This window comes from Megalobrama amblycephala, linkage group LG17 (genome assembly GCF_018812025.1).
Source record: "Megalobrama amblycephala isolate DHTTF-2021 linkage group LG17, ASM1881202v1, whole genome shotgun sequence".
NCBI lineage: Eukaryota > Metazoa > Chordata > Actinopteri > Cypriniformes > Xenocyprididae > Megalobrama > Megalobrama amblycephala.
In genome coordinates this window covers 39,170,674-39,196,129 of record NC_063060.1, presented here as the reverse complement: position 1 = coordinate 39,196,129, position 25,456 = coordinate 39,170,674, and the positions used below count along the sequence as shown (strand labels likewise).

Genomic DNA, 25,456 nt, shown 5'->3' with positions numbered 1-25,456 from the left:
TTTTGACCTTCAATCTGTTGGTAGCCATTGAAATCCACTGTAAAGGAATAATCCTGGAATGTAGGAAAGAAAGACATGAACATCTTGGATGACATGGGGGTGAGTAAATTTGTCAGGAAAAGTGTATTTAAAAGTGGACTAATCCTTTAAGTGAAGAATTAATGAATATTAAAAAATGAGAAAATAATTCAATAATAAAAGGCAACTTTTCTGAAAATGACAAGCTTTGCAAATGTATGTAAAGTCTGCCTCTTTTAGTTTGAATGCAAAAAGTCTTTATCTTTCGTTCAAACTTTCAAAAAGAGAGAGAGAGAGAGAAATGTATATTAAAAAGTTGAAGTTAAACATTCAAAATCTTTATTTAAGCATATGATCACAACAGTGATGTGGAACCAATTCTCTTAGATTTGATTATATGGAAAGTTAAGAACACATGTAATTGTCTCTTATTTTAATTATAGTCATACAGGACATTAAAAAGTCTTCATGAAATCAAAATGGACAATTTTGTTTTTGTTTTTTTCATGGAATATTTCAGTATTTATTATAAATGATTGATCTGTGCACATCATTTTTTAAAATTCATGTGTCCTCATAATCTTGAATCAAAATAACTATAAATAACCATTTGCAGCAACATCTCTTCTCTGCTGACGTGTTTACTGCAAGAGGGCAGAACAACCTGTCACTCACATGACAGCAAAGCAATAGCAAACCACAACAATCAAATCAATTCCCAATTAACAAAACCAGATCCCGCCCTACGTTTGTTCTTGTTTAGTAGCCATATCACTCAGATATGCATCACAATAGGGAAGAAAAGTTTTATGCTGACATTAACATTACTCCTCTTAGGTTTTTGTACAGTGTGTTTGCTCTTCCTGTCACTGTGGGCTGCAGGGCGCAGTAGTACAGCGCTGAATCTGTGACTGCAGCAGAAGAGATCTGCAGATCTACCTCCTTCTTCACCTTATTCACACTGGCAGTCAGTCTTGGGAAAGGGGGATCTGCAGGTGTTACACTGCCTGACTCATAAACAAGAAGCAGAAATTCCGGTCTGGATCCAGGATATTGTCGATACCAATGTAAACTACGTGCTTGGCTATCATCATATTTGCATGAGAGAATGACTGTCTCTCTCTCAGTGGCATGTTTTGTGGTCTGCAATGATGTTATTGTCTGGCCAACAGATTTATCTGCAAACAGAGCATGAGAAACAAACATCAGGAAAAATAAACAAAATGTTCAGCCATTATCTGTAATCTGAGCAGTTACAAATTATTGCTTTTTTCAACATGTATTTACATTAATAAATAGCAATGTTTTTTTGTAAATATGCCAGAATTCAGATTAGATCAAATATAATATTAAAATAAAATAATATAAATTAATGAAAAAGTGGCATAATCCTACTCACCCAGAATGGCTAATAGTACAAGTAAAAAAAGAGATCTCATTTTTGCACTTCTGAAAAACAGACTGAAATCATATAAGAAATGAATGCCAACACAATCTCTTGAAGCTCCACCCACATATCTCAGTGTGATTATGATTACAAAAACATGTCATACATGGAAGACTGTGAAATACATTTTACATATTAATATATAGTTTTTCATATGAGAAAAAGATTTATGATGCAAAATGTGACAATGATATTTAAAGTGGCAACAAACCTGTGATCACACCATACTTCAATAATGAATAATTTAGATATATCAATATGTTTGTATGCATATGCCAGGAAAATATGCAGTAATGAAAAAGAAGAAAGAAAAGCTTTGATCATGAGCATAAAAAATGTCTGAATTGTTAGAATGTTTTTAAATCTCTATCCATTGAATTGGCTGTATTACTTTCTCTCCTCTCCACCTACAGCTGGTGTGTGGTGAGCGCATTCATTGAGTCAAATACATTTATTAGAATTCTGGTATTATGTATTTCATAGTGACACATATTCTGTGTTCTTGAACAACAGGTCAGTTGTTTATTTAACGAGACAATGATAAGATAATTGGAACTCAAAATCTCTATCTTAATCATTGGATCCCTCCCAAGTGCTGGATTAAAATGCCCAAATGCACAATCATCCAACAGTTCCTGAACATTGAGCACAGACACACAGATTTCAGTTTCCATTCTGAATGTGTCTGATTTTTGTACAGTGGGTGTGTGTTTCCTGTCACTGTGGGCTGCAGGGCGCAGTAATACAGAGCAGAATCAGTTAATGCAGTGCCATTGATCTCCAGATCCACACGATTCTTCTCCTCATTTAATCTAGCAGATATTCCAGGAATTGGAGGCTCAGCTGGTTGCTTAAATTTAGCTTCACTAACCAGAAACAGGAAGTCTGGTCTGGATTTCGGGTACTGACGATACCAGTGGAGAGCATCTGTAGCAGCAGATCCATTGTAACTGCAGGACAGGGTGATTGTTTTACCTTCTGAGACTAATTTATTAGGAGAGACTGGTGCTATTCCCTCACTAGAGGCATCACCTGAGAGAAAGACAGGGAGAAAGATGGGAATAATGAATGGAGATGAACAGAAATATAAAGTAAAATACTTGTACTATTCTCAGTAATGTTTATTTGACTAATTGCATTTATCTTACCTGTTAAGAGGAAGATAAGACACAGACAAAATAGGAATATCATTTCTGACAGAGAAAAAAATGAACAGCTATGTTGAACTATCTCTAAAACTTCTGCATGCCTGAAGTAATTACAGTACCTTGTATCTCCTCCTCTCATGTGCCCTTTGAAGAATTGGTTCAGTTTATTTTCATTTTTGAGTGAAGAGCGCCCTCTTTTGGATAATTTCAGACATCACAAGTTTCTATGTGCTTACTGTCGAAATTTCACATTGGCCTGTGGAAAAAAATTCAGTAAAATAGTCAATCAAATCCAGTAAGGATAATTGTGACTATTTGAACTTTCTCATTTTGATGCTTTTAAAGAACCAGAAAATTAGCTGACTCCAGTTAGTACCACATATTACATCAAATTACAGTGCAAACCGCATTGTATGTCACAGAGTAAACACTCACACAACAGGAACATGTGCCACCTCGTGGTGATTATTGGTTTATTTTAAGCAAGTTTATTTATTGTTTTGTTTATTTTCTGTATTATTCATTGCACTTTGCTGTTCTCATACTAATACACATTTTTTTTTTTCAACTGCATGTAACTTAAATGCTTTAATCTCATTTAGCTAGTGATAATTTATATTTTAGGGAAGACAAACCATTGTATAATATATTTTACAGTATATAAGGATATAATCATTTATAGTATAATTCTTAAAATTTTTTTTTTTTTTTTTTTTTTTTTTGGAGCTTATGTTTTTAACTAATACCAAGTTCTGTCATGAAACTCCAGATGCCGCAGGCTGATGGGTTCTTAGCACAAGCTGCTGACAATCACATTGTTAACTACAAGGCTCAAGCTGATTGGTTCCTGTTTCATCTGTAGCCAATGAGCTTGCTGCTCAACATTTAAATAGTTGATTAATGTTTGCTATAGAAGTTTTCAGCACACTTTCAGAGTTCCTCAGAAACCCTCCACCTTCCCCAGCTCCACCTGTATAGATCTGCTATGGGTAATTTCATATATGCTATTTGTGCAGCAGCAGTGTAGAGTGTATGTATTGTGCATGTTTTGACAGTAGCAGCAAGTCTCTGTATTTGCTCTTCAGCAGCAGCAGCTGATCTTTTCTGCCAAGACCAAATACATTAACATTGTCATATCCATTAACATGCTAAATTCTTCTGAGAGTTGTCATGATAGAAATTATTTTATGATCACAGCTGTGCATTTCTGAGTTCCTGCACTAAAACAATAATCTGTATAGAGTATAAGCAATTAATTACAGCATAGTATAATGCAGTACTTTGTATGTAATTTACTCATAGTGATTTAATTTAATCACCACTTGTTTATTGCATATGGAGTGTGTTGGAGGTTTTTGTACAGTGTTGTTGAGTTTTCTGTCACTGTGGGCCTCATGGCACAGAAGTACAGAGCAGAGTCTGTCACTTCAGCAGAGGAGATCTCCAGATACACCGTCTTATTTTTCATGGTCATTTTGCCATCCAGTCTAGGAATAGGAGGATCTGCATATCTTACAGTTTTCGTGGCTGACTCAATGACAAGGAGCAGAAATTCCAGTCCTGATCCAGGATATTGTCGATACCAAAGTAAACTCTGTACACTGACATCATATTTGCATGACAGAATGACTGTCTCCCCCTCAGTAACTTGTGTTTGGCCCTGCAGTGGTGTTATTGTGTCTGCAAAACATTCATCTGCAAAATGTGTGTAGAACATGTTGATCAAAAATAATGATAATTCTAAAGTTAAAAAAAGTCATGGAAACTTGTGAATTTATCACAAAATCTGACATTTGACATTAACAGGTGCATTATAGTTGTAGTTATAAATATATTAATATTTAAGCTGGTCTCTTACATACCCTGTGTTATTGTCAGCAGCAGCAGAGAGCACAGGAACATCATGACTGCACTGTAAAACACAAATGAATCTTGTGATTGAGAATGAAAGTCTCTCATGAATCTTTCTCAAAGCTCCACCCACATCTCATCATCTGAGGGCTCAATATTTGAATGAAATTGGCTAAGAGAAATGAATGCATTATTTTATCTGTTTGTGATCACACATTGCGAAATTAATGAATAATAAATTTTGACATTTTAAATGTTTTTTTTTAGACCTCAGATTCTTATTAAAAATGTTCCGTAGAGAGATGTTACACTGTAAATTCAGCCCTGTTGCTTTAAAAATTGATATAAAATGCCAAACCATAAACATTCTGATTCACACATACTGTACAGTTTGGTGTTTCATTCATTTTGTTCTGAGATTAAAGTAAAACTAAAGTGGACATTTAAAGAACAAAACACATTGTCTAGTTTTATTTTCTCTGCATGGTTACTTTATGTTGTGGTAATTGTAGGCCTATTGTTTTTTAAGAAATTATACACCATCAGTGTTTTTTATACAAACATTTATTAATTAATATCTTATTGTAGTAATAATAATGCTATAGATTGTACATCGTAGCCGATTATCTGCAAATTCCTCTTATACTTATACTATTCTTATACTTTTAAAAATTATTGACACATTAATCAACCAAAATTTGACAAACTAAACAAAAATAGTTAAATATTATATTGTTTAAAATAAATATTAAAATTTTTTTTTTACAATAATGATTTTTTTAAAGTGCATTTCTAACCACTTTATCTCAAGTGTTTTTCCCCTTTTACAAATAGATTGGATATATAGCTTTAACGTACATGTCTATTTTAGTTTCAGACACCTGCAGGTGTTTCCACACACTCATTATGTCCTAATTTGTCTGTAACCTATATGAGGTTTGGTGAATCCTCTGCGTTTCAAATATAGACAGAGATGGATATCAGTTCAAACTAGAACTGTGCTAAAATAGGTTATTCTTGAACAAGAAGCAGCAGACTGGCAACACTGTATGATGAGGAGATGTGGCTTAATAACATTTTATATGATTGTACAAATCAATAAATAAAGGAATAAAATGCACAAATTCAACTGAATTGATTCAACATATGCAGTACATGAAATTGTGAGTTGTTTTCAGAGAAACATGTATCTTAAGTATATATTTTTCAAAATCCACTTGTTAAATACATTTGTCTCTGTATCAGGTTTTCGTACAGTGATCTTGTGTTTCCTGTGACTGTGGGCCTCAGAGCACAGTAATACAGAGCAGAGTCTGATACTGCAGCAGAGGAGATGATCAGATCCACATGTTTTGTATTTTTGTTAATTCTTGGCATTAAGCGCTGTGGTATGTTTTCACTCATCATCCCAGTTTCATAGATGTAGAGGAGGAACTTTGGTGCAGATCCGGGATATTCAGAGTACCACTGGAGAATATCAGGCACTCCACTGTAGTTACATGTGAGAATTACGCTTTCACCCTCCAAAACTTGTTTTTGTGAGTCATGAGACGTTATCATGTTTGTCAGGATGTTACCTATGAGAACCAGTAAAATAAAATGAAACAAACAAGACTTAAAATAAAAAGTATATTTACTGATCAATCTACATTAAAAGCAATTCTGATCAATATAATCCTTGTTTAATTGAAGTCATTAATTCTGAGAAATTAATCAACTCACCTATATGAAGAATCAAAATTAACAAGACAGTAAGATACATGTTGGTTGATGTTCTTACAAAGAGTGACTGTGATGTGAAAAATAAGTCAAATTCAAGCCAAGACAAACTAATCAAAGAGCGCCACCTCTTGAAACAGTGATGTACCTACTGGGAACCATTGATACTCAAATGATCTTGTTCCAGTTCTCATTCATCTGTGACAGGAACTGATGCACAGGCTCTTTCATCATGACAATCAGATTCACTTTTGTAAAAAGGAATATAAAGCTCAATAGGACCCTGTAAACACAAAGGGACATTTTTAGACTAAGCACTAAAAATTACAGTTAGACTTTATTTTAAGGTGACATAATTACATTGTACTTACTCAAATAAGTACTACTGAGTAATATTAATTTACTACATGCACATAGAGTTTCGTTGTGGTTATGGTCTGGTTTACGGTTAGTTACTTGAAATTATGCATAATTTACTGTTATTACTATAGTAATACATGTAGTAATGATGTGTAATTAAGTCACCTTAAAATAAAGTGTTACCAAAATTACTACTGTCTAGAACTACAAAAACTTGCAACATATTGCAATATATTCAGTGTAAACAAACAAGAATTGGAGCTGGTCAATGTTAAAAAATAGATATAAAAATAAAAACAGTGACAATGCACATGCAAAATTTCATATGCATTCAGACTGATTTTTGAGAGCTATGCCCCACATGAACTCATTGGTGGATAAACCCTCCAGTGAGGCATAGATATCATTTGCATGCATTAAATATTTTAAAATGTATGCTGGTCTGTGTGAAATTAAACTCTGCTTATTCATTGTCAGGTTTATTACTTACCCTGTTCACCAAGTGAGAAATTAACAGAGAAACAATTAAGACATACTAAATTTTGACCTCTCTTAAAAATACACAAACACCCAAACAAATGGTCTTTGGTAATGATTCTCTACCTCATTTTAAAATACGGCAATACTGGCAATTAATTAACTTTGGTCAGTCATACAGTATTTTCATCACTAAATAATGAATAGATTAAAAAAAGCTAACATTTTACTATAAGATTCCATTAGTTAACATTAGTTAATGCATTAACTAACATAACATTTGTCATTAACATTAATAAAAATACATTGTTAGTTCATGTTAGCTCAGATCCATTAAATAATATGAACAGATTCAACTTTTGTTTTTAATAATGTTTTGGTAATTGCTGAAATTAACATTAACTAAGACTAATAAATGCTTTAGAAGTACTTTTCATTGTTAGTTTATGTTTAAAAAAAATTTAGTTAACTAAAGTTTGGTAACTACAGGGACATAGTTAATGAAAGTAATGCATAATTAATTCTAAAGTAAAGATCATGATAACCCACTAGTATTACCATGATCTTCTCTTTAGAATACTGATCCAAATGGCCAGTAATTCCTTTAGAAGGATGTAGTAACACTTGAGTCATTAGTTATTCATTAATGATGGAACAGTATTCTAAAGTGTTAACAAGTTAACAAATGAAACCTTATTCTTGTAAAATGTTCCCTAAACAGTAGTGTGATTCAGAACAGATGTGGTAAAAATGTATATCCAAGAGGATGCAGTGTTTCTATAGTATTAGTATATTTTTCAGTACTTAAACACACTTTGTCAGGCCAGATTCAGTTTTTGTACGGCGCTGTCGGGTTTCCTCTCACTGTGGGCTTCAAGGCACAGTAGTACACTGCCGAGTCTGATACTTTCACAGAGGAGATCTCCAGATCCACAGACTTTTTCTTTTCATTTAATTTCGCTGACATGCCAGGCTGCATGATTTGAGACTCGCCGCTGTTTTGTAGTATCAGAAGAAGCCAATGTGGACTTGACCTTGGATACTGACGATACCAGTACAGAGAAAGGGCTGAAGAGTAGTTGCAAGATAATGTGACTTTATCCCCACTCGTCCTATAAACCTCAGTTTGGACAGGAGTGATGAAATCTACACAGCTCCCTCCTGAAAAAGAGAAATGAGTATTTGTAAATGCACATCTTGTATTTTGGCTGATGTTTGCGAACCTGACTTCAGGAGGATTTATTGTATACTGGAAAAATAAAGATCTCACAATCAATGAATAATTCTGAAAAGTTTGTGGTTAAGGGGTGGAAGTTGTGAAAAATAATCAAATATTGAGCTACTCACCTCCGAATGTGGAAAGAAAGCTTAGTAAACAGAGTATCATTGTTCAGGCCGATGTTCTGACTGACAGCTCAGTTTGTAGCTAATCTATTTCAAAACCACATCCTCAGGATGGCCTAGATGGTGTCAGAACACTAAAGCCCCTCCTACTGACCCCAAACACACATGTTTTAGGTTTAGAGTTGGGGGTCCAGCTTTTAGAGACAGTCTCAAAATTATCAGCAGAACAAAAATAAGAAATTTAAGGCGACTATGCTGATTTTATTCTATTCTACATTTATCCATAGAAACGTACAGCAAACAAACTCAACTCAAAGCCCAAACTTATATGCAAAATAGGCTATATCTAGACTTAAAGGGTTAGTTCACCCAAAAATTACATTTCTGTCATTAATTACTCACCCTCATGGTGTTCCACTCTCATAAGACCTTCGTTCATCTTCAGAACACAAATTAAGACATTTTTGATAAAATCTGATGGCTCAGTGAAAGCAAGATAATTAACACTTTCAAATTGCCAGAAAGGTACTAAAGACATATTTAAAACAGTTCATGACTACAACCTTAATGTTATGAAGCGACAACTTTTTGTGCGCCAAAAACAAAAACAAAATAATGACTTTATTCAACAATATCTAGTGATGGGCATATCAGAGTTGTCATGATGACAGAAGTATATTTTTGTAACATGTTTCATGCCTGTAACTTATTGTGGGTTCAGTAATACTAACAACAAAAATTGTATCTTCCAGAGTGATTACTGTAACGAAGCGGGACTGAGGCAGAGATCCAAATGCAGCATTTTATTAAAGTAAGCGTGGTCGTACAGGCAGGGTAAATCAGGAGCAAACAGGTACAGCAGAGGGTTAGGCAGAATCGTAGTCAGGGCACAGGCAGTAGATCGAGGCAGGCGGATATCACTCACAGAACAGTATAACAAGCAAGGGTCAGGACAGGCAGCAACGGGTCAATACTCAGGAACAGGCAAGATCAAACACAGGCAGACAGGATACAAGGTACGCTCAGAATTGTCACTAGGAATCAAGACTTCGCGGTGAAGTGGTGTGTGTGTGAGTCCTTTATAGTCCTGGTAATGAGTATCAGCTGGGTGTGGTGATTAGTGTGGAGAGTGCATGGCTGTATGTGGCAACAGGTGATTGGTGGAGTGAGTGCATGTGACTGACAGGGAGGATTATGGGAAATGGAGTCCGGAGTGAACAGGAACAGACTGTGATCGTGACAGATTACATTTTTATTTAAGATTTTGGTCAATATTTAGATATTATAGAAATTGCAATATCTGGATACATGTTCTGCATTTAAACACTGTTGTGTTCACATTATAAATGCTGCTTCATTAAATCTATTAATCTCTTGGTTTTGGCTACTGTATCAGTTGCAGGTGTTCCCACATACAGTAATGGTTATGGCAGATAATTTGTCTGGGTTTGGTTAATACTTTGATGTTTTTGAGTTCAAAGTATGTGTGTTTTTGTACAGCTTCTCAGTAACTTTGTATCACTGTGTCTTTCCAAAGAGCGCAGTAATAGAGAGCTGAATCTTTCAGAGCAGCTGCTTTTATAATCAGTTTAGTGGATGTTCTGGTTGTAGATGATTCAAAATGAGGATCTGGTATATTACTCTCACCATCTCTTGATCGAGCACCTTTCCACAGTAAATACTGTGGCTCACTGTTAGGAAACTGTCTATACCAATAAAGATCAACATCTTCACTGTTTGTTTCATATGAGCAACTTAATGTGACCCGGTCAGTTTCATTTCTAATAATAACAGCCTCATCTGGTCCAATGCGATCACCAAGAGCAACTGGAAAAGAAATAAAAAGTGTTATGTAAAATCTTTCTGATAAATATAAATTCAGTCTTATTAAGCTTTGAAATGATACATTCACATAAAAAAATCATATACATTTTATATTAAATACCTGATGTAGCAATGACAATAAGTACTAGTGATCTCCTCATCCTGCTTCTGTTCACAATCCCTTGATGATTTGTTTCTGTGTAGTCTAAAGTGGTTGACAGTGCAACATTTCAACTTTATGCACACGCCCTCTAGTGGTGTGTGTGCAGACTCTCTGGTCTCATGGTTTCTAACATCTAAGCCGTTTAGCTTTGAGCAGGTTTTTGTATGGTGTACATGGTGTTTCCTGCCACTGTGGGCTGCAGTGCACAGTAATACAAGGCAGAATCCTTCACATCTGCAGGGAAGATTTCCAGATTCACCGTCTTGCTTTCTTTATGAACTGAGGCTGTGAGCCGAGGGTGAGGAGGTGTAGCAGTCTGATTTTGTCCCGACTCCATGATTAGAATCAGGAATTCCGGCTCAGAGTTTGGGTATTGTCGATACCACTGGAGATTATTCATTGACACAGAGTACTGGTATTTACAAGAAATAGTCACTTTTTCATTGTCCTTTGCATGGACAGCAGGAGATGTTGGAGTTATGCTGTCTTGTATACTGGTGCCTGAGAAGAATGTTGAATTAGTCATTTAAAGCAAGTCACATCACCTTTATTTGTATAGCTCTTTATACAACACTGATTCAAAGCAGTTTCAAAGCAGCTTCACGAAAATAACGGTGTTGCAAAATTAAACAGTTACAAATTTAAGTTCAGCTGTAAAGCATTATTCAGCTCAGTTTAGTTCAGTGTTGATTCAATTCAGTTCATTAACTGTTGCAAAGCAACTAAAGTTAGCATCAAATATGCACTGCTAATGTGGAAAGTAAATGCATATAGGTAAAGAACAGAAATCTTACCAATGAAGGCCATTAAAACTAGTAACAAACAGAAAGACATTGTTTCGAGTGATGGTTTCCTCACTGAGCTTTGCAGAACTGCCATAACAGCCTCCTTCAGACAACTGAAGCTCCCAGCCAGTGCTTTCAACATCCAATCACAGTGCAGTGAAGTCTCTGGCAGGTGTCACCAGATGCTATAGACTCGACATAGGGCTGTTACAAACTTATAAGTTGATGTTCTTGTGATCTAAAGTAATGTTATGTAAATTAATGTAGCCAACATTGATTTCATCATTTTTCCTCAGGGAAAAATTAATGTAATTATGTTGATCCACAATATGATTTTTTATTTTATTTTAAGATTTTTTTCAATATATCAAATAATATAATAATGAACGTTCCTTAGAAGCTTAAACATCAGTGGAACCTTTCCATTGCAAAAAAGGTTCAATGCAGTGAATAATGGTTCTTCAGATTATTAAAAAGTTCTTCACACTAAATAATGGAACTTTGAAGAACTCTTTGGGGAACAAAAAATGGTTCTTTAATGAAATTGCTGAGTGCCTTTGGAACCTTTATGTTTGAGGGTTTGCATTATAGGCAACCGATTTATATAAGAGAAAACCCCTTTTAGAACCTTTATTTTTAAGTCAGTCAGTCATATTTATTCATAAAGTACATTTAAAAACAAGTTGGCCAAAGTGCTGTACAAAGTTTAAACAAATACCCTAATAATTATATACAAAACACATTAACAGACAGTACACTAAAAGTGTTACCACTGCACCTTCTTATGACCTTATACAATAGATAAATGAGTTTGACGAAGAGATTTAAAATCAACATATTTTGGTGCAGTTATTATGGAATGGCAAATTGTTCCAAAGCTGCGGAGCAGCCACTGAAAAGGCACAATCTCCTTTAAATTATAAAGGTGTCCTTGGAACAGCGCTTTAGACCATGAGCTTAGATCGTTAAAATAGGGCCCCAGGTTTTTGTTAGAAAACTCAATATCCTGTTTTCACAGTGGGCCTCAAAGCACAGAAGTACACAGAAGAGTCACTCAGGTGAAGGTTCTGGACAGTCACCAAACGCGAATAGAGCGTCAAATTCGCGTCTACCGCGTCTAGTTTGCCGCTTGAACATTTTGAATGCATTCGCGCGTCTAGAGCGAAATAGACGCGCGTAAAAAAACAAGCGTTTGAAGCGAAATTGACGCGCGTCCGAGGCGAAATCCGCTTCTTGTGGGAGGGGCAAGTGCTAGGCGGTTGTCTGTTTGCAAGATGGCTGATGTTGATTGTGCGTTCATCGAGAGAGCTACCGCTTTGTATTTGCTCTGGAGAGCAGAACAGCGGCGTAGGGGTCAGCGTCGCGGGAAGGCCGCGGGTCGATAAACGTGTACGTGACTCAAAAGTGAAATGTGTATTTACAACTTACCAGGTAGCCCAATCTCCTCACCGACACTCTTCCAAGCGAGGTCCTTTTTATTCCTGTCTGAAGTATGAACTTGTGTCATAAATCTCTGGGTGACTGCTCACTGATAATATCAGTCGTTCCTCCATTTTGAATGAGTGACTCCGGGCGGGCCTGCCGCCACAGCAGCAAGCAGTCTCCTGATTGGTTAACGCGACGCGAATTTACGCCAAAGTTAAAAATTTTCAACTCGGGCGTCAGACGCGAATTCGCGTCAAACGCTAAATGCACAAAAAGCACCATTCGCGCGTAACGCGCGTATCGCGCGAAACGCTCAATTCGCGTCATTAGACGCGCGAACTAGACGCGCGAATGAGGCGAATTCGCGTCTTCCGCGCCGCGCTAAACGCCTCATTCGCGCCGCGAGACCTCCAGACGCGCGTAAACGCGTCTTTACATTGACTTAACATTGAAATCATTCGCGCCAGACGCTCTATTCGCGTTTGGTGTGAACACAGCATAATTCTTCTTGCAGCAGAATCCAACTGGGACTGAAATCTCTTGTTGGGGAAGTCTTTGGAATTACTTCCGTTTCCAAGATTGTGTCTTACTAATATATATTCTGGAGGTAAATGCTTAGTTTTCCTGTACCACAGCAGAGCAGGCATTGTGTCTGTCGTATTATATTCACAGTTCAGGGTTACAGTCTCTGCCGTGTAAGCTGATATTGTTGTTGTTGGCTGACGTACAGTGTGTTGTCCTCTGCATTCTGTGGAGAGCACATAACATTATTTAACTCACTCAATCTCAAACAACATTTTCCTAAAGGAATGAAATAAATAAAAAAGTGCAACATCACCTAGACAGAATATAACAATAAGCATATCTCTCAGCCAAGTTCTCATGATTGACCAAAAACAATCTGCTATAGAGAAATAAAACAATTGCTAAACATAGACCTGACACCCGCTCTCAGTCTGTTCAGCCTCTGAACGATCAGGGTTGTGTATCCTTTCACAACATAACCCACTTTCATTGTAGGTCAAAACTCTGGGTGCTCCCTGCTGGTGTAATGTAAAAATACAGCATCATTCTCAGGACCAAAGAGAAAGCTTAGAAAGACATAAAAGTTTGTTAAAACGTATTCATTTCAGTAATAAAGTAGTTCACAGTGACACTTCAGTACTCTGATAAATTAGGTCAAAGTTTTTGGCCTTAAATTGATTTACAGTGGTATGCAAAAGTTTGGGAACCCCTTGCAGAATCTGTGATTTTAACAAAATAAGAGAGATCACAAAACACAAAAACAGTCGTGGATCATCCAGGTAACCACACACAGTATTAAGAATCAAGGGTTCCCAAACTTTTGAATGAAGATATTTTAATAAATTCAGCTACTTTTTTGTCTTGTGGATTATATGTAAACATCTTTTATGTAAAATATCTTACTCAGGACAGTACTAAATAAAAACTAACATGCATTTTGTATGATCTCTCTTATTTTGTTAAAATTATTCACATTTTCACAGATTCTGCAAGGGGTTCCCAAACTTTTGCATACCACCGTACCTTTGAGTGCTGAAAAGTGCTCATGTCCAAAATTGACATCAAATTAATCATTCCACTTTTTCTGTCCATATTGAACTGGTTCATGCTCTTGTTTTCTTTCATTCAGTGTTTAATTTTTATATATAAAACATGTTTGTGTAGTCTTTAAAAGAATAAATATCATCACAAATAATATTTGGTGGCCTTCCACCAAAATGGTGAACAGAAATGAATACATGCAAAAATAAAAGACAGAATTAAACTGATTTACTTATATTTCCCTGTCTATTTTTATAAATAAACTCACTATTTTGCCACTTTTGATTAGATTACAGTCATGTTTTAAATTTTTACTGCTTGATATGATGTCATAAAGCCTCAAAAACGTCTCGGGTTACTTGTGTAACCCTGGTTCCCTGAATAAGGGAACAAGACACTATGTCATATGACGTAGCGTCGACAGTTCCCATGAAAGGGAAGCATATTTCACAAGTTTTTCTGACCAGTGTACTGTGCCTAAAGGACCACTAGATGGCAGGTTAATCATAAGATTGATGGACTTTGCGATATTGTCCCTTTTTCATAATGATAGTCGTTATATTTTCACACTGTTATATTGTTTTAGTGTTACAGTGTTTTAAGTGATTGAAGGAGGATTACATGGTAGGATTTCAGGAGAACATGTTTGTCTTAAAAGCATTTGTTTGCATGAAATAAATGAGACAATAATGAACACTATTAGCAATTGTTTGGCTTGGGGAAACTGATGTCAGAATATTATCTAGAGTTGAGCATGAAGACTTCTCCTTTTTTTGCAATGTCCAAGTTAGAATGAAAGGAACTGTTTGTTATGAGTCAATGTCTATAGGTTTTTGTTCAGCGTTATAGTGTTTCCTGTCACTGTGGGCTTCATGGCACAGTAGTACAGAGCAGAATCTGACACTTTAGCAGAGGAGATGTTCAGATCCACACGGTTTTTCTTTTCATTCAGTCTCACTGAAAACCGGGAATCCAGATTCTCTGCTCTCTGGACCCGTCCAGATGTTTGCAGAATTAATAAAAGATATTCAGGAGCTGATCTGGGATTTTGGCGGTACCAGTGCAAACTAATTACTGTTGAGTAGCTACAGGACAACGTGATAATGTCACCCTCCTCATGAAAGAGCTCAGTTTGGTCTGATGTAATGAGACTCTCAAGCCTTCCACCTGAAAATGATGATAAATATAGTTAGAAAAAAAAAAAAAAAAAACTATAAAATCAAATTTTGTCTTAATTCAGCCATTTCAGCAAATAATTCAGCAATTTGACTAAGCAATACTGAGTTATACTCACTCCCAACAGCATAGAGCAGGATCATTGTGGTGAGCAGCATTGTGCTGAATGGCACATCTGTGATGACACTGGAGATCTTTACACTGCTTGAAGCTCCTCCCTTTAACTGAGTGAATAATGAGCATGATAAACTCCATGAGATCTCATGATGTCAGGTTTTTGTACAGTAGCATTTGATTTCCTGTCACTGTGGGCTGCAGAGCGCAGAAATACAGTGCAGAGTCTTGTACTGTGGAAGAGGGGATTTCCAAATCAACACGATTTTTCTCCGCGTTCAGTTTTCCTGACAGGCGCTCGTCTGAACTTTGGATTACTTTTCCAGAGCTTTGTAAGATGAGCATCAGGAAATGAGGAGCTGATGTGTGATGCTGTCGATACCAAAGGAGACTGTATGCCGAGGAATAGCTACAGGATAGTGTTATGTTCTCGGACTCCTTTGCATGCACTTCTGTGTGTTCTGAGGTTATGGCTTCTGCAAGAGTGACATCTTAAAAATGAAAAATAGGAGAAATATGTTGATTTCCACAGCTCATTTGGCATTAAAAAGAAGAGTATTTTCAGTAATACAGTCACACACACTTTGTAAAGAAAAAATATACTCACCTGCAAAGATTAAGATCCAAATGACCATGTACAGCAACATACTGTGAGCCTAAGCAGAGCAAAATAACATGACATGACAAGTGAAAAATCTGAAGTCTCCTCTGGAAGCTCCGCCCCTTGTATAGTTTTATGTTGTTTGAAATATTTCTCTACTTTTGGTACTTACAAGCCAACCATAGACCTGTAGTGATTAGTGATTAATCGTCTAATCACAGTTATTTGATTTAATCCCAATTATTTGAGATAAATGCAATAATTGTGCAGTTTAAATTTCAATCACATTTTGCCAAAGAATAAAAACACTGTTGTAAAGTACATAAAGATAAACAAAGGTCTTCATTATTATTATATTTGATTATATTATATTAATTTTCACAGCATTAAAGTAAATCATGTATGCCTATTTTATTAAAATGTTATTATATACGATTCCAAGAAATAAAATGACTTATTAGGCTTGAATGACTTACACTGTAAGTAACATGAACAAATCAGTATTAAATTGCAATTATTTGTATGACAATTAATCATCAGCATAAAATTCATTATCATCAATCTTCATTTTCCAGGTGTAACCACATCTCTTGCTGCTCAGAATATTATTTACTGTAGGGAAGGAAACTATTTTGTGGAAGGAGAGAATCATTTTGCACAATGTATTCAGCACAAACTGCTGTTCAACTGATTCACTCTTTGTCAAGTAAAGGAGAAGGTCTCAGATGAACTCCTCCCCTTAAAGCTGCAGTTCATAAATCTGCAAATCCTTAATCCAAAACAACAATGAAATGGCATTTGAAGCCTAGATGTGTCAGATATGAACACGTATAGGTCAGGAGTTTTACTGTAGTACTCTAATAACCTTTTTGTTGCAAGATATTAAAAAAACATGGAAATGTTTGTTGTTCTCTATTTTGGTCTCTTAATTTTAGTCAGTGTATAGCTACTGCTGATAGCATTATAAACTGAAATTTCTTTGAGTGAGTCGTTAACTGATTCATCTATATCTCATTCATTCAGCAACAAAACAAGCAACTGTTTTTACGAGTGATTCATTGAATCATTCACTCAATCAATTCGTTCAAAAACATTTTTGTTTGTTTGCTGCAATTCTTTTTTGGCTTTGTTTGTAAGCTTACTAATTAATCTCTTAAATGCCCTGATTTAAACATTTCAACTCGTGTTTACTGTAGGCCACATGCAACTCTTTGTTTCCAGCAGGTGTTACAATGTTCTGCAGTTTGGCACTGTGGTTTATAAAGACACAAGTATGGTTTGATATATATTTGATAACTTACTGTTGAAAGCAAGTTTTCTGAGTGAGTTTTTGTAAAGCCTCTCAGGCACTTTGTATCACTGGGCTGCTGCTGTTACTCTTAGAGCACAATAATAGAGAGCTGAATCTGACAGAGTCACACTTTTAATAGTCAGTGAGGTGGATGTTTTGGATGTAGTTGATTCAAATCGAGGGTCTGGTATGTTCTTATATGTCTCTGATCGTCCACCTATCACCAGCACAAATTGAGGCTGTGTGTTAGTAAACTGTCTGTACCAGTAAAGGAGAACATAGCTGCTGCTTGAATCGTATGAACACTCGAGTGTCACAGAATCTCCTTCTGTACTGATAACACTGGTCCTCTCGCCACTGGGTCCAATCCGGTCTTGACAGATAACACCTGGAAGGAGATACATTATTAAAATTAAGATGTGTGTAGATATTTAAAGATCTGAATAAGCATAAAAAATTATGTATTGGAACAGTGGATTGTACCTGATGCTATAAGGAGAATCACCAGATATTTTTCTATTTGTTGACTGGCCATTTGGACTCTTTCCATGATCACATCAGACGAGTCTTAATGTTTCTTGAGAGGTTGATCTCATCTAGGAGTGAATGCAAAAACAGGAAGTACTTGTCATACATCATCTGCATTTCTCTAAGACATGTAAGCTCCCACAAAGAACAAAAAAAAGATCAAATATTTAAATGAGATAACTGTTCCAAATATTTCCAGCAGGTGGCGATCTAATATCATAAAAATACTATACTTCTGCTGAGCATAATTGTGTACATCTGCACTTTTGAACCTATTACTAATACTAAAAACTAATACTTTAGTAGTTTTTGAGTTATGTAATTGAGTAGCGTTTGTTATTATTCTGTTTTTCCCTTAAAAACTAGTTTAATACTATTATAAAACTATTTTATTGATTTATTAATCCAAAAATGTGTATTTAAAATATGGACATGGTTTTGTTTTATTATTTATTTATTTGCAGATATTTTATGTAGACATGCAATGCATTGTACATTCACCTAGTATTGCTGTTGAGAGGGTTTTTATACAGTGTTCTAGTGTTTCCTCTCACTGTGGGCTCCAGGGCACAGTAGTAAATTGCAGAGTCTGTCACTTTAGCCGTAGAGATGTTCAGATACATGTGGGTTTTCAATTCATTCACTTTTCCAGAGAATCGAGGATCTTGATCCACAATTTCTGACTTTTGTGAAACTTTTCCTGAGTAAGGTGAAATGGCCAGAAGAAATTCAGGAGCTGATCCGGGATATTGGCGATACCACTGTAGTGTGGATGCTGAGGAGTAGTTACAGGACAGAGAAACAATTTCTCCCTCTTTCTCATAAACCTTAGTCTGGACTGGCATGATATTTGCCAAACTGTCACCTTCAAAATCAAGAATCAAAATTCATGGAAATTGAATGTATATAAGATCAAAAACACACTTATTAATATCAAGACAAACAAATATTCTGTCTGCAATGGAAAACTTACAAATAAGAGAACAAATCAAACCAGTTAAGAAGAGCAACATGTTGATGATAAGCAGATGATGAAGTTTTAGATCAACACAAACTGTTCACCTAAACTTTGCATTCTTTCCTTGTCAAACAGAAGATGTCTGAAGCTCCTCCCCTTAAAGCTGCAGTTGAAACAGAATTGATAGTGACAGTATCGAGTCAACATGAACACACAGGTCAGACGTTTTGTTGTAGAGCTGGTCAGAATGGCTGTCTGTTTGAAGAAAAACATGAGTTAAAGCTTATGACGCTCCTTAAGAGACTCTTTAATGTTCTTCATCAAGGATTGTAAGAACAATTAATTCACCTCCTCTCTTTATGTCTGGGTAAACAGTTCCAATGCAGATGACTATTTAGTTCACAGGACTGTTGTAATGTGGCGTAACTTATGTTTTAACACAACTGTCTCACATTTTGTCCTGTTTCAGCTTGTGATATGAAATAAGCCTGTAAATGTACTTGCAAATCCAGTTGTCTAATATTGTTGATGGTGATGTGTGATCTTGTTGGTAGTTTTTGTACAGTGTTCTAGTGTTTCCTGTCACTGTGGGCTCCAGGGCACAGTAGTAAATTGCAGAGTCTGTCACTTCAGCTGGGGAGATCTCCAGATACATGTGGGTTTTCTTTTCATTCAGTCTTGCAGAGAATCGTGGATCTAGACTGACAATTTCTGATATTTGTGTAACTTTCCTAGTAGCATACTGAATGACAAAAAGATATTTTGGAGCTTGTCCGGGATATTGGCGATACCACTGTAGACTATATGCTGAAGAAGAGTAGTTACAAGACAGAGTGATATTTGCTCCCTCTGGATGGAGCATCTCATTTTGGACTGGAGTGATGAGGTTCCCCAAAGTGCCACCTGCAAGAGTCAAAATTCATGCAACATTATGTAATAATTCGTTGAAACATGATAACACTTATATTGTTAGTTTAAAATAGTAATGACAATAATTCAGTATAATACGTACACAAAAGGCAACAAAGGAAAACATGCAAGCAGAGAATCATTTTGCACGATGTATTCAGCACAAACTGCTGTTCAACTGATTCAGTCTTTGTCAAGTAAAGGAGAAGGTCTCAGATGAACTCCTCCCCTTAAAGCTGCAGTTCATAAAGCTGCAAATCCATAATGAAAATAATAATGAAACGACATTTTAAGGACACAGTTTTAGGATGCAGCTTTAGATGGTTAATGATGAGAAAAGTGGATGTCTTTGAAGTTGCAGAATCATAGCGAGGATCTACGCGTTGAAAGCGGGTCTCTGATCATGCATCCTTGAGCAATAAAAAGTCAGGTGCCTGTCTTGGGATCAGTCTACCTCATAAGAGCAAAGCATGAGGGCTGCTTGATTCATACAAGCATGTGAGATTTGTAGATTCCCCCTCTCTACAAAAGACAGTTTTTGTCTTTGGTGCAATATGAGCACACAAACTGATTTCTGCAAAAAATATCAATGGACATTTAAGCAAGAAAATGCTAAACTGTTTGTTTGATGTTGAAGCAATAGTGTATTTGTACCTGACAGAAATGTGAGACAGAAGAGAAGTGATGTAGACATTTCCAACTTGTTCAGTAATTACTTTTGAGCAGCGAATCCTTTGATTGTGTGCCAGATTTTTATAAATGCAAGTGTTTTACTGTTAGTGTTTGATTGGCTCATCCCATCTTGAAGTATGCAACAACAATGCAGTATTGATGCAGTTCCATTATCCAAACTCAGAACCAGTAGGTGGAGACGAGTGACTGGAATTTCTTTTAGTGAGTCATTACCAGAACTGTGATTCTTTCAGTCTTCATCAAATCAATCATCCGTTCTATTATTTCGTTCAACAAATCTGATGCATTCATGAACAAAACGAGCAACTGTTAATGAGTGATTCACTGAATCATTCACTCAAACGATTTGTTCAAAACAGTTTGTTTGCTTGGACTGCGAGTCTTTTGTGGCTTCATTTGCATTGAAGAAGCAAAAACAATTGGCTGTGTTTCTAAAGTGTAAGTTACTCAATATTTACATGTTGTTTATATTCAGAACCAACCATGCTGATAATATATAAAGCTTACGAATTAATCACTAAAATGTCCTGATTTGAACTTTTCAGCTCGTGTTTACTGTAGGCCACATGCAACTCTTTATTTCCAGCAGGTGTTACCATATCCTGCAGTTTGGCTTTGTGGTTTATAAAGACACAAATGTGGTTTGATAATTATGTGATAACTTACTGTTCAATTCAAGTTTTTCGAGTGAGTTTTTGTAAAGCCTCTCAGGCACTTTGTAACACTGGGCAGCCTGATACTATTAATCAGAGCACAGTAATAGAGAGCTGAATCTGATAAAGTTATACTTTTAATAGTCAGTGAGGTGGATGTCTGGGATGAAGTTGATTCAAATCGAGGGTCTGGTATGATCTTATATCTCTCTGATCGTCCGCCTTTCGCCAGCACAAATTGAGGCTGTGTGTTAGTAAACTGTCTGTACCAGTAAAGGAGAACATAGCTGCTGCTTGAATCGTATGAACACTCGAGTGTCACAGAATCTCCTTCTGTACTGATAACACTGGTCCTCTCGCCACTGGGTCCAATCCGGTCTTGACAGATAACACCTGGAAGGAGATACATTATTAAAATTAAGATGTGTATAGATATTTAAAGATCTGAATAAGCATACAAATTATGTATTAGAACGGTGGATTGTACCTGATGCTATAAGGAGAATCACCAGATATTTTTCTATTTGTTGACTGGCCATTTGGACTCTTTCCATGATCACATCAGACGAGTCTTAATGTTTCTTGAGAGGTTGATCTTGTCTAGGAGTGAATGCAAAAGCAGGAAGTACTTGTCATACATCATCTGCATTTCTCTAAGACTTGTAGGTCCCACAAAGAACAAAAAAGATCAAATATTTCAGTGAGTTGACTGTTCCTACGATTTCCAGCAGGTGGCGATCTAATATCATAAACATACTACAGTTTACTTCTGCTGAGCATAATTTTATACATCTGTACTCTTGTACATGAAAGCCTGAGTAGTGTTCTTATGATTCAGTTTTTTCATTATTATTATTTTATTATTGAACTATTTAATACTATCATAAAACTATTTTATTGATTTGTTAATTGCTTCCAAAAATATGTATTTAAAAATAGGTTTTGTTTTATTTTATATTTTTTTATTTGCAGATATTTTATGTAGACATGCAATGCATCGTACATTCACCTACAGTGTTGCTGTTGAGAGGGTTTTTGTACAGTGTTCTAGTGTTTCCTGTCACTGTGGGCTCCAGGGCACAGTAGTAAATTGCAGAGTCTGTCACTTTAGCCGTAGAGATGTTCAGATACATGTGGGTTTTCTTTTCATTCAGTCTTGCAGAGAATCGTGGATCTAGACTGACAATTTCTGATATTTGTGTAACTATCCCAGTAACATATTGAATGACAAAAAGAAATTTTGGAGCTCGTCCGGGATATTGGCGATACCACTGTAGACTATATGCTGAAGAAGAGTAGTTACAAGACAGAGTGATATTTGCTCCCTCTGGATGGAGCATCTCATTTTGGACTGGAGTGATGAGATTTCCCAAAGTGCCACCTGCAAGAGTCAAAATTCATGCAACATCATGTAATAATTCATTGAAACATCATAACACTTATATTGTTAGTTTAAAATAGTAATGACAATAATTCAGTGTAATACGTACACAAAAGGCAACAAAGGAAAACATGCAAGCAGAGAATCATTTTGCACAATGTATTCAGCACAAACTGCTGTTCAACTGATTCAGTCTTTGTCAAGTAAAGGAGAAGGTCTCAGATGAACTCCTCCCCTTAAAGCTGCAGTCCATAAAGCTGCAAATCCATAATCAAAATAATAATGCAATATATTTGAAGCCTAGATGTGTCAGATATGAACACATACAGTAGGTCAGGAGTTTTGCCATAATAACCTTTTTGTTGCAATCAGAAGGTATTAAAGAATACACAGTTTAATTGTAATATCTCTATATTTATTCTCAGGCAAATAGTGTTTACTGGGATTTTTAGCAAGGAAAACTTATTCTCAGAGGTTCTTTTATGGGAAGGTTTATAAAATAATTATAAAAAAAGAATTATAATCCTTCGAGCACACAGTGTTGTCTTCCAACAGGTGTTACAATATTGTGTTGTGGTTTACACAAGATAAAGCTGTGGTTTAAATCATATTTGAATTGTTTTTTAAAAGGCAAAATCTACATCATCAGCCTCTCAGCCATTTTGTATCACTGGGTGTCAACTCTTAGAGCACAATAATAGAGAGCTGAATCTGACAGAGTCACACTGTTAATAATGAGTTCAGTGGATGACTGGGATGTAGTCGACTGAAACCGTTGAGGGTCTGGTATATCCTCAGAACCGTCCCATGATCGAGCTCCTTTATACAGTAAATATTCAGGTTCTTTATTAGGATACTGTCTGTACCAGTAGAGATAGACATAACTGCTACTTGAATCATATGAGCAGCTCAGAGTTACACGCTCTTCTTCATTTCTGTAAATATTAGTTTCTTTGTCTTTTGGTTTAATGCTGTCAGACAGAAACCCTGCAAGAGAAATGGACAAATTTCACAAGAGGTCACCTTGTCTACTTATCCAAAGATGCACAAGATTATAAATGAAAATTACAATACCAAAAATAGTTCCTTCAACAAATTGTGATGTCATTATTGTAATTTAGAATTACATTTAAAAATATAGTCAAAACATTTTATATTTGAGTCTGTTTAGATTAAATGTTTTATACCTGGCACAGACAGAAGAATCAGTAGAAAGCATCTCTCCATGTTGAGAAGATTTACTGGCTTTATAAACTGAAGCTAAACAGTAAATGTATGATTGTAGAAGCCTATTGTGAAGCTTTCATGTGGGTGTGGTTTATTTAGACCACCTTCTCTGTCTTTCCTTAATGAAACCTGAGATGATTGTGCCTTCAGTCAATGAGTATCTCAAAATGTAACTATATGCTTCTTGTTGAATATGTCTCTTCCTCCACTAATTCAGTTTTATCAGCTAGTGTGTGACCGTGGTTGTTCATTATCTTACTATAAGTCATTCAAAGTTAAACAACATATAGGCTATTTAGTGTTAGAGTCAAAGAGTTAAAATATTCAATATTTGATAGTGGGGTTTGTGCCTGTATCATTATAGCAGTCTAATGCATTTTGTGAGAAAAAAGAAATATCTATACCTTTAAAATCTGTCACAATTCTGCCGATTTTGATGTACAGTAATGAATAATTCAGTATGATTCTGCATATCTTGTCGATATGTATTATGTATCTTTTATTTTGATCTCTTTTCATTTTTCTTCAATTTACCTTTATAACTTGAAATAAATTTCCTCTAACCACACACAGGTGTTTCCACAATTATATTATGTGAATTATAGATTGTGGGTTTGATGTGGCTTGAGATCAAAGTGAAAAATAATTTTCAGTTTTTGTACAGCTTCACATAGACTTTGTATCACTGGGCTCCAACTCTTAGAGCACAATAATAGAGAGCTGAATCTGACAGAGTCACACTGTTAATAATGAGTTCAGTGGACGTTTGGGATGTAGTCGACTGAAACCGTTGAGGGTCTGGTATATCCTCATAACCGTCCCGTGATCGAGCACCTTTATACAGTAAATATTCAGGTTCTTTATTAGGATACTGTCTGTACCAGTAGAGATAGACATAATTGCTGCTTGTATCATACGAGCAGCTCAGAGTTACACGCTCTTCTTCATTTCTGTAAATATCAGTTTCTTTGTCTTTTGGTTTAATGCTGTCAGACAGAAACCCTGCAAGAGAAATGGACAAATTTCACAACAGGTCACCTCGTCTACTTATCCAAAGATTTATAAATGAAAATTACAATGCCAAAAATAGTTTCTTCAACAAACTGTGAAGTCATTATTGTAATATAGAATTACATTTAAAAAAAAAATGCAACCAAAACATTTTATATTTGAGTCTGTTTAGATTAAATGTTTTATACCTGGCACAGACAGAAGAATCAGCAGAAAGCATTTCTCCATGTTGAGAAGATTTACTGGCTTTATAAACTGAAGCTGAACAGTAAATGTCTGATTGTAGAAGCCTATTGTGAAGCTTTCATGTGGGTGTGGTTTATTTAGACCACCTTCTCTGTCTTTCCTTAATGAAACCTGAGATGATTGTGCCTTCAGTCAATGAATATCTCAAAAAATAACTATATTTCTTGAATAATAAGTATCTTCCTCCACTAAGTCAGTTTTATCAGATAGTGTGACCGTGATTGTTTATTATCTTACTATAAATCATTCAAAGCTAAACAAAATATAGGCTATTTAGTGTTAGAGTCAGAGAGTTAAAATATTCAATATTTTAAAGATTGACGAGCACGAGCAGCTTTTGCTTAGTAATCAGCTGCAAGCTATCAATGGTCAGCAAAACAACTGTATTTAAACACACACAAAACACCATCGCATTATCCCTGGATAACTTTTGAATCACTATAATGAATATAGTGTATAGTGAATGATGAATAATGAATTTATGAATTCACTATGTTCGTGTTGTTTACATTATATGCACTTAGGCACCTATTGGCAACAA

The 25,456-nt window shown here is 35.7% G+C and overlaps 2 long non-coding RNA genes and 6 gene segments (V, D, J or C); all 8 read right to left on the bottom strand.

Moving 5' to 3' along the window:
• Positions 1-1,486: 1,486 nt before the first annotated feature.
• LOC125251541 lies at positions 1,487-3,924 on the bottom strand. The segment is given in 2 exon segments: positions 1,487-2,497; positions 2,614-3,924. Coding segments are annotated over 2 exon segments (597 nt in total).
• Positions 3,925-6,022: 2,098 nt separating this feature from the next.
• LOC125251543 lies at positions 6,023-8,485 on the bottom strand. Its single transcript, XR_007181025.1, has 3 exons — positions 8,368-8,485; positions 7,835-8,181; positions 6,023-6,466 (listed from the first exon to the last, which is right to left on the bottom strand). It is a non-coding gene; the product is annotated as an uncharacterized LOC125251543 (long non-coding RNA).
• Positions 8,486-15,155: 6,670 nt separating this feature from the next.
• LOC125251436 lies at positions 15,156-17,366 on the bottom strand. The gene is made up of 3 exons (XR_007180998.1): positions 16,025-17,366; positions 15,422-15,908; positions 15,156-15,294 (listed from the first exon to the last, which is right to left on the bottom strand). It is a non-coding gene; the product is annotated as an uncharacterized LOC125251436 (long non-coding RNA).
• Positions 17,367-17,374: 8 nt separating this feature from the next.
• LOC125251915 lies at positions 17,375-17,859 on the bottom strand. The segment is given in 2 exon segments: positions 17,375-17,697; positions 17,793-17,859. Coding segments are annotated over 2 exon segments (390 nt in total).
• On the bottom strand, positions 17,825-19,247 carry LOC125251434. The segment is given in 3 exon segments: positions 17,825-17,905; positions 18,339-18,702; positions 18,811-19,247. Coding segments are annotated over 3 exon segments (408 nt in total).
• Positions 19,248-19,897: 650 nt separating this feature from the next.
• On the bottom strand, positions 19,898-21,668 carry LOC125251435. The segment is given in 2 exon segments: positions 19,898-21,443; positions 21,538-21,668. Coding segments are annotated over 2 exon segments (444 nt in total).
• Positions 21,669-23,098: 1,430 nt separating this feature from the next.
• On the bottom strand, positions 23,099-23,781 carry LOC125251913. The segment is given in 2 exon segments: positions 23,099-23,418; positions 23,619-23,781. Coding segments are annotated over 2 exon segments (360 nt in total).
• Positions 23,782-24,258: 477 nt separating this feature from the next.
• LOC125251338 lies at positions 24,259-25,316 on the bottom strand. The segment is given in 2 exon segments: positions 24,259-24,660; positions 24,858-25,316. Coding segments are annotated over 2 exon segments (360 nt in total).
• Positions 25,317-25,456: the final 140 nt, after the last annotated feature.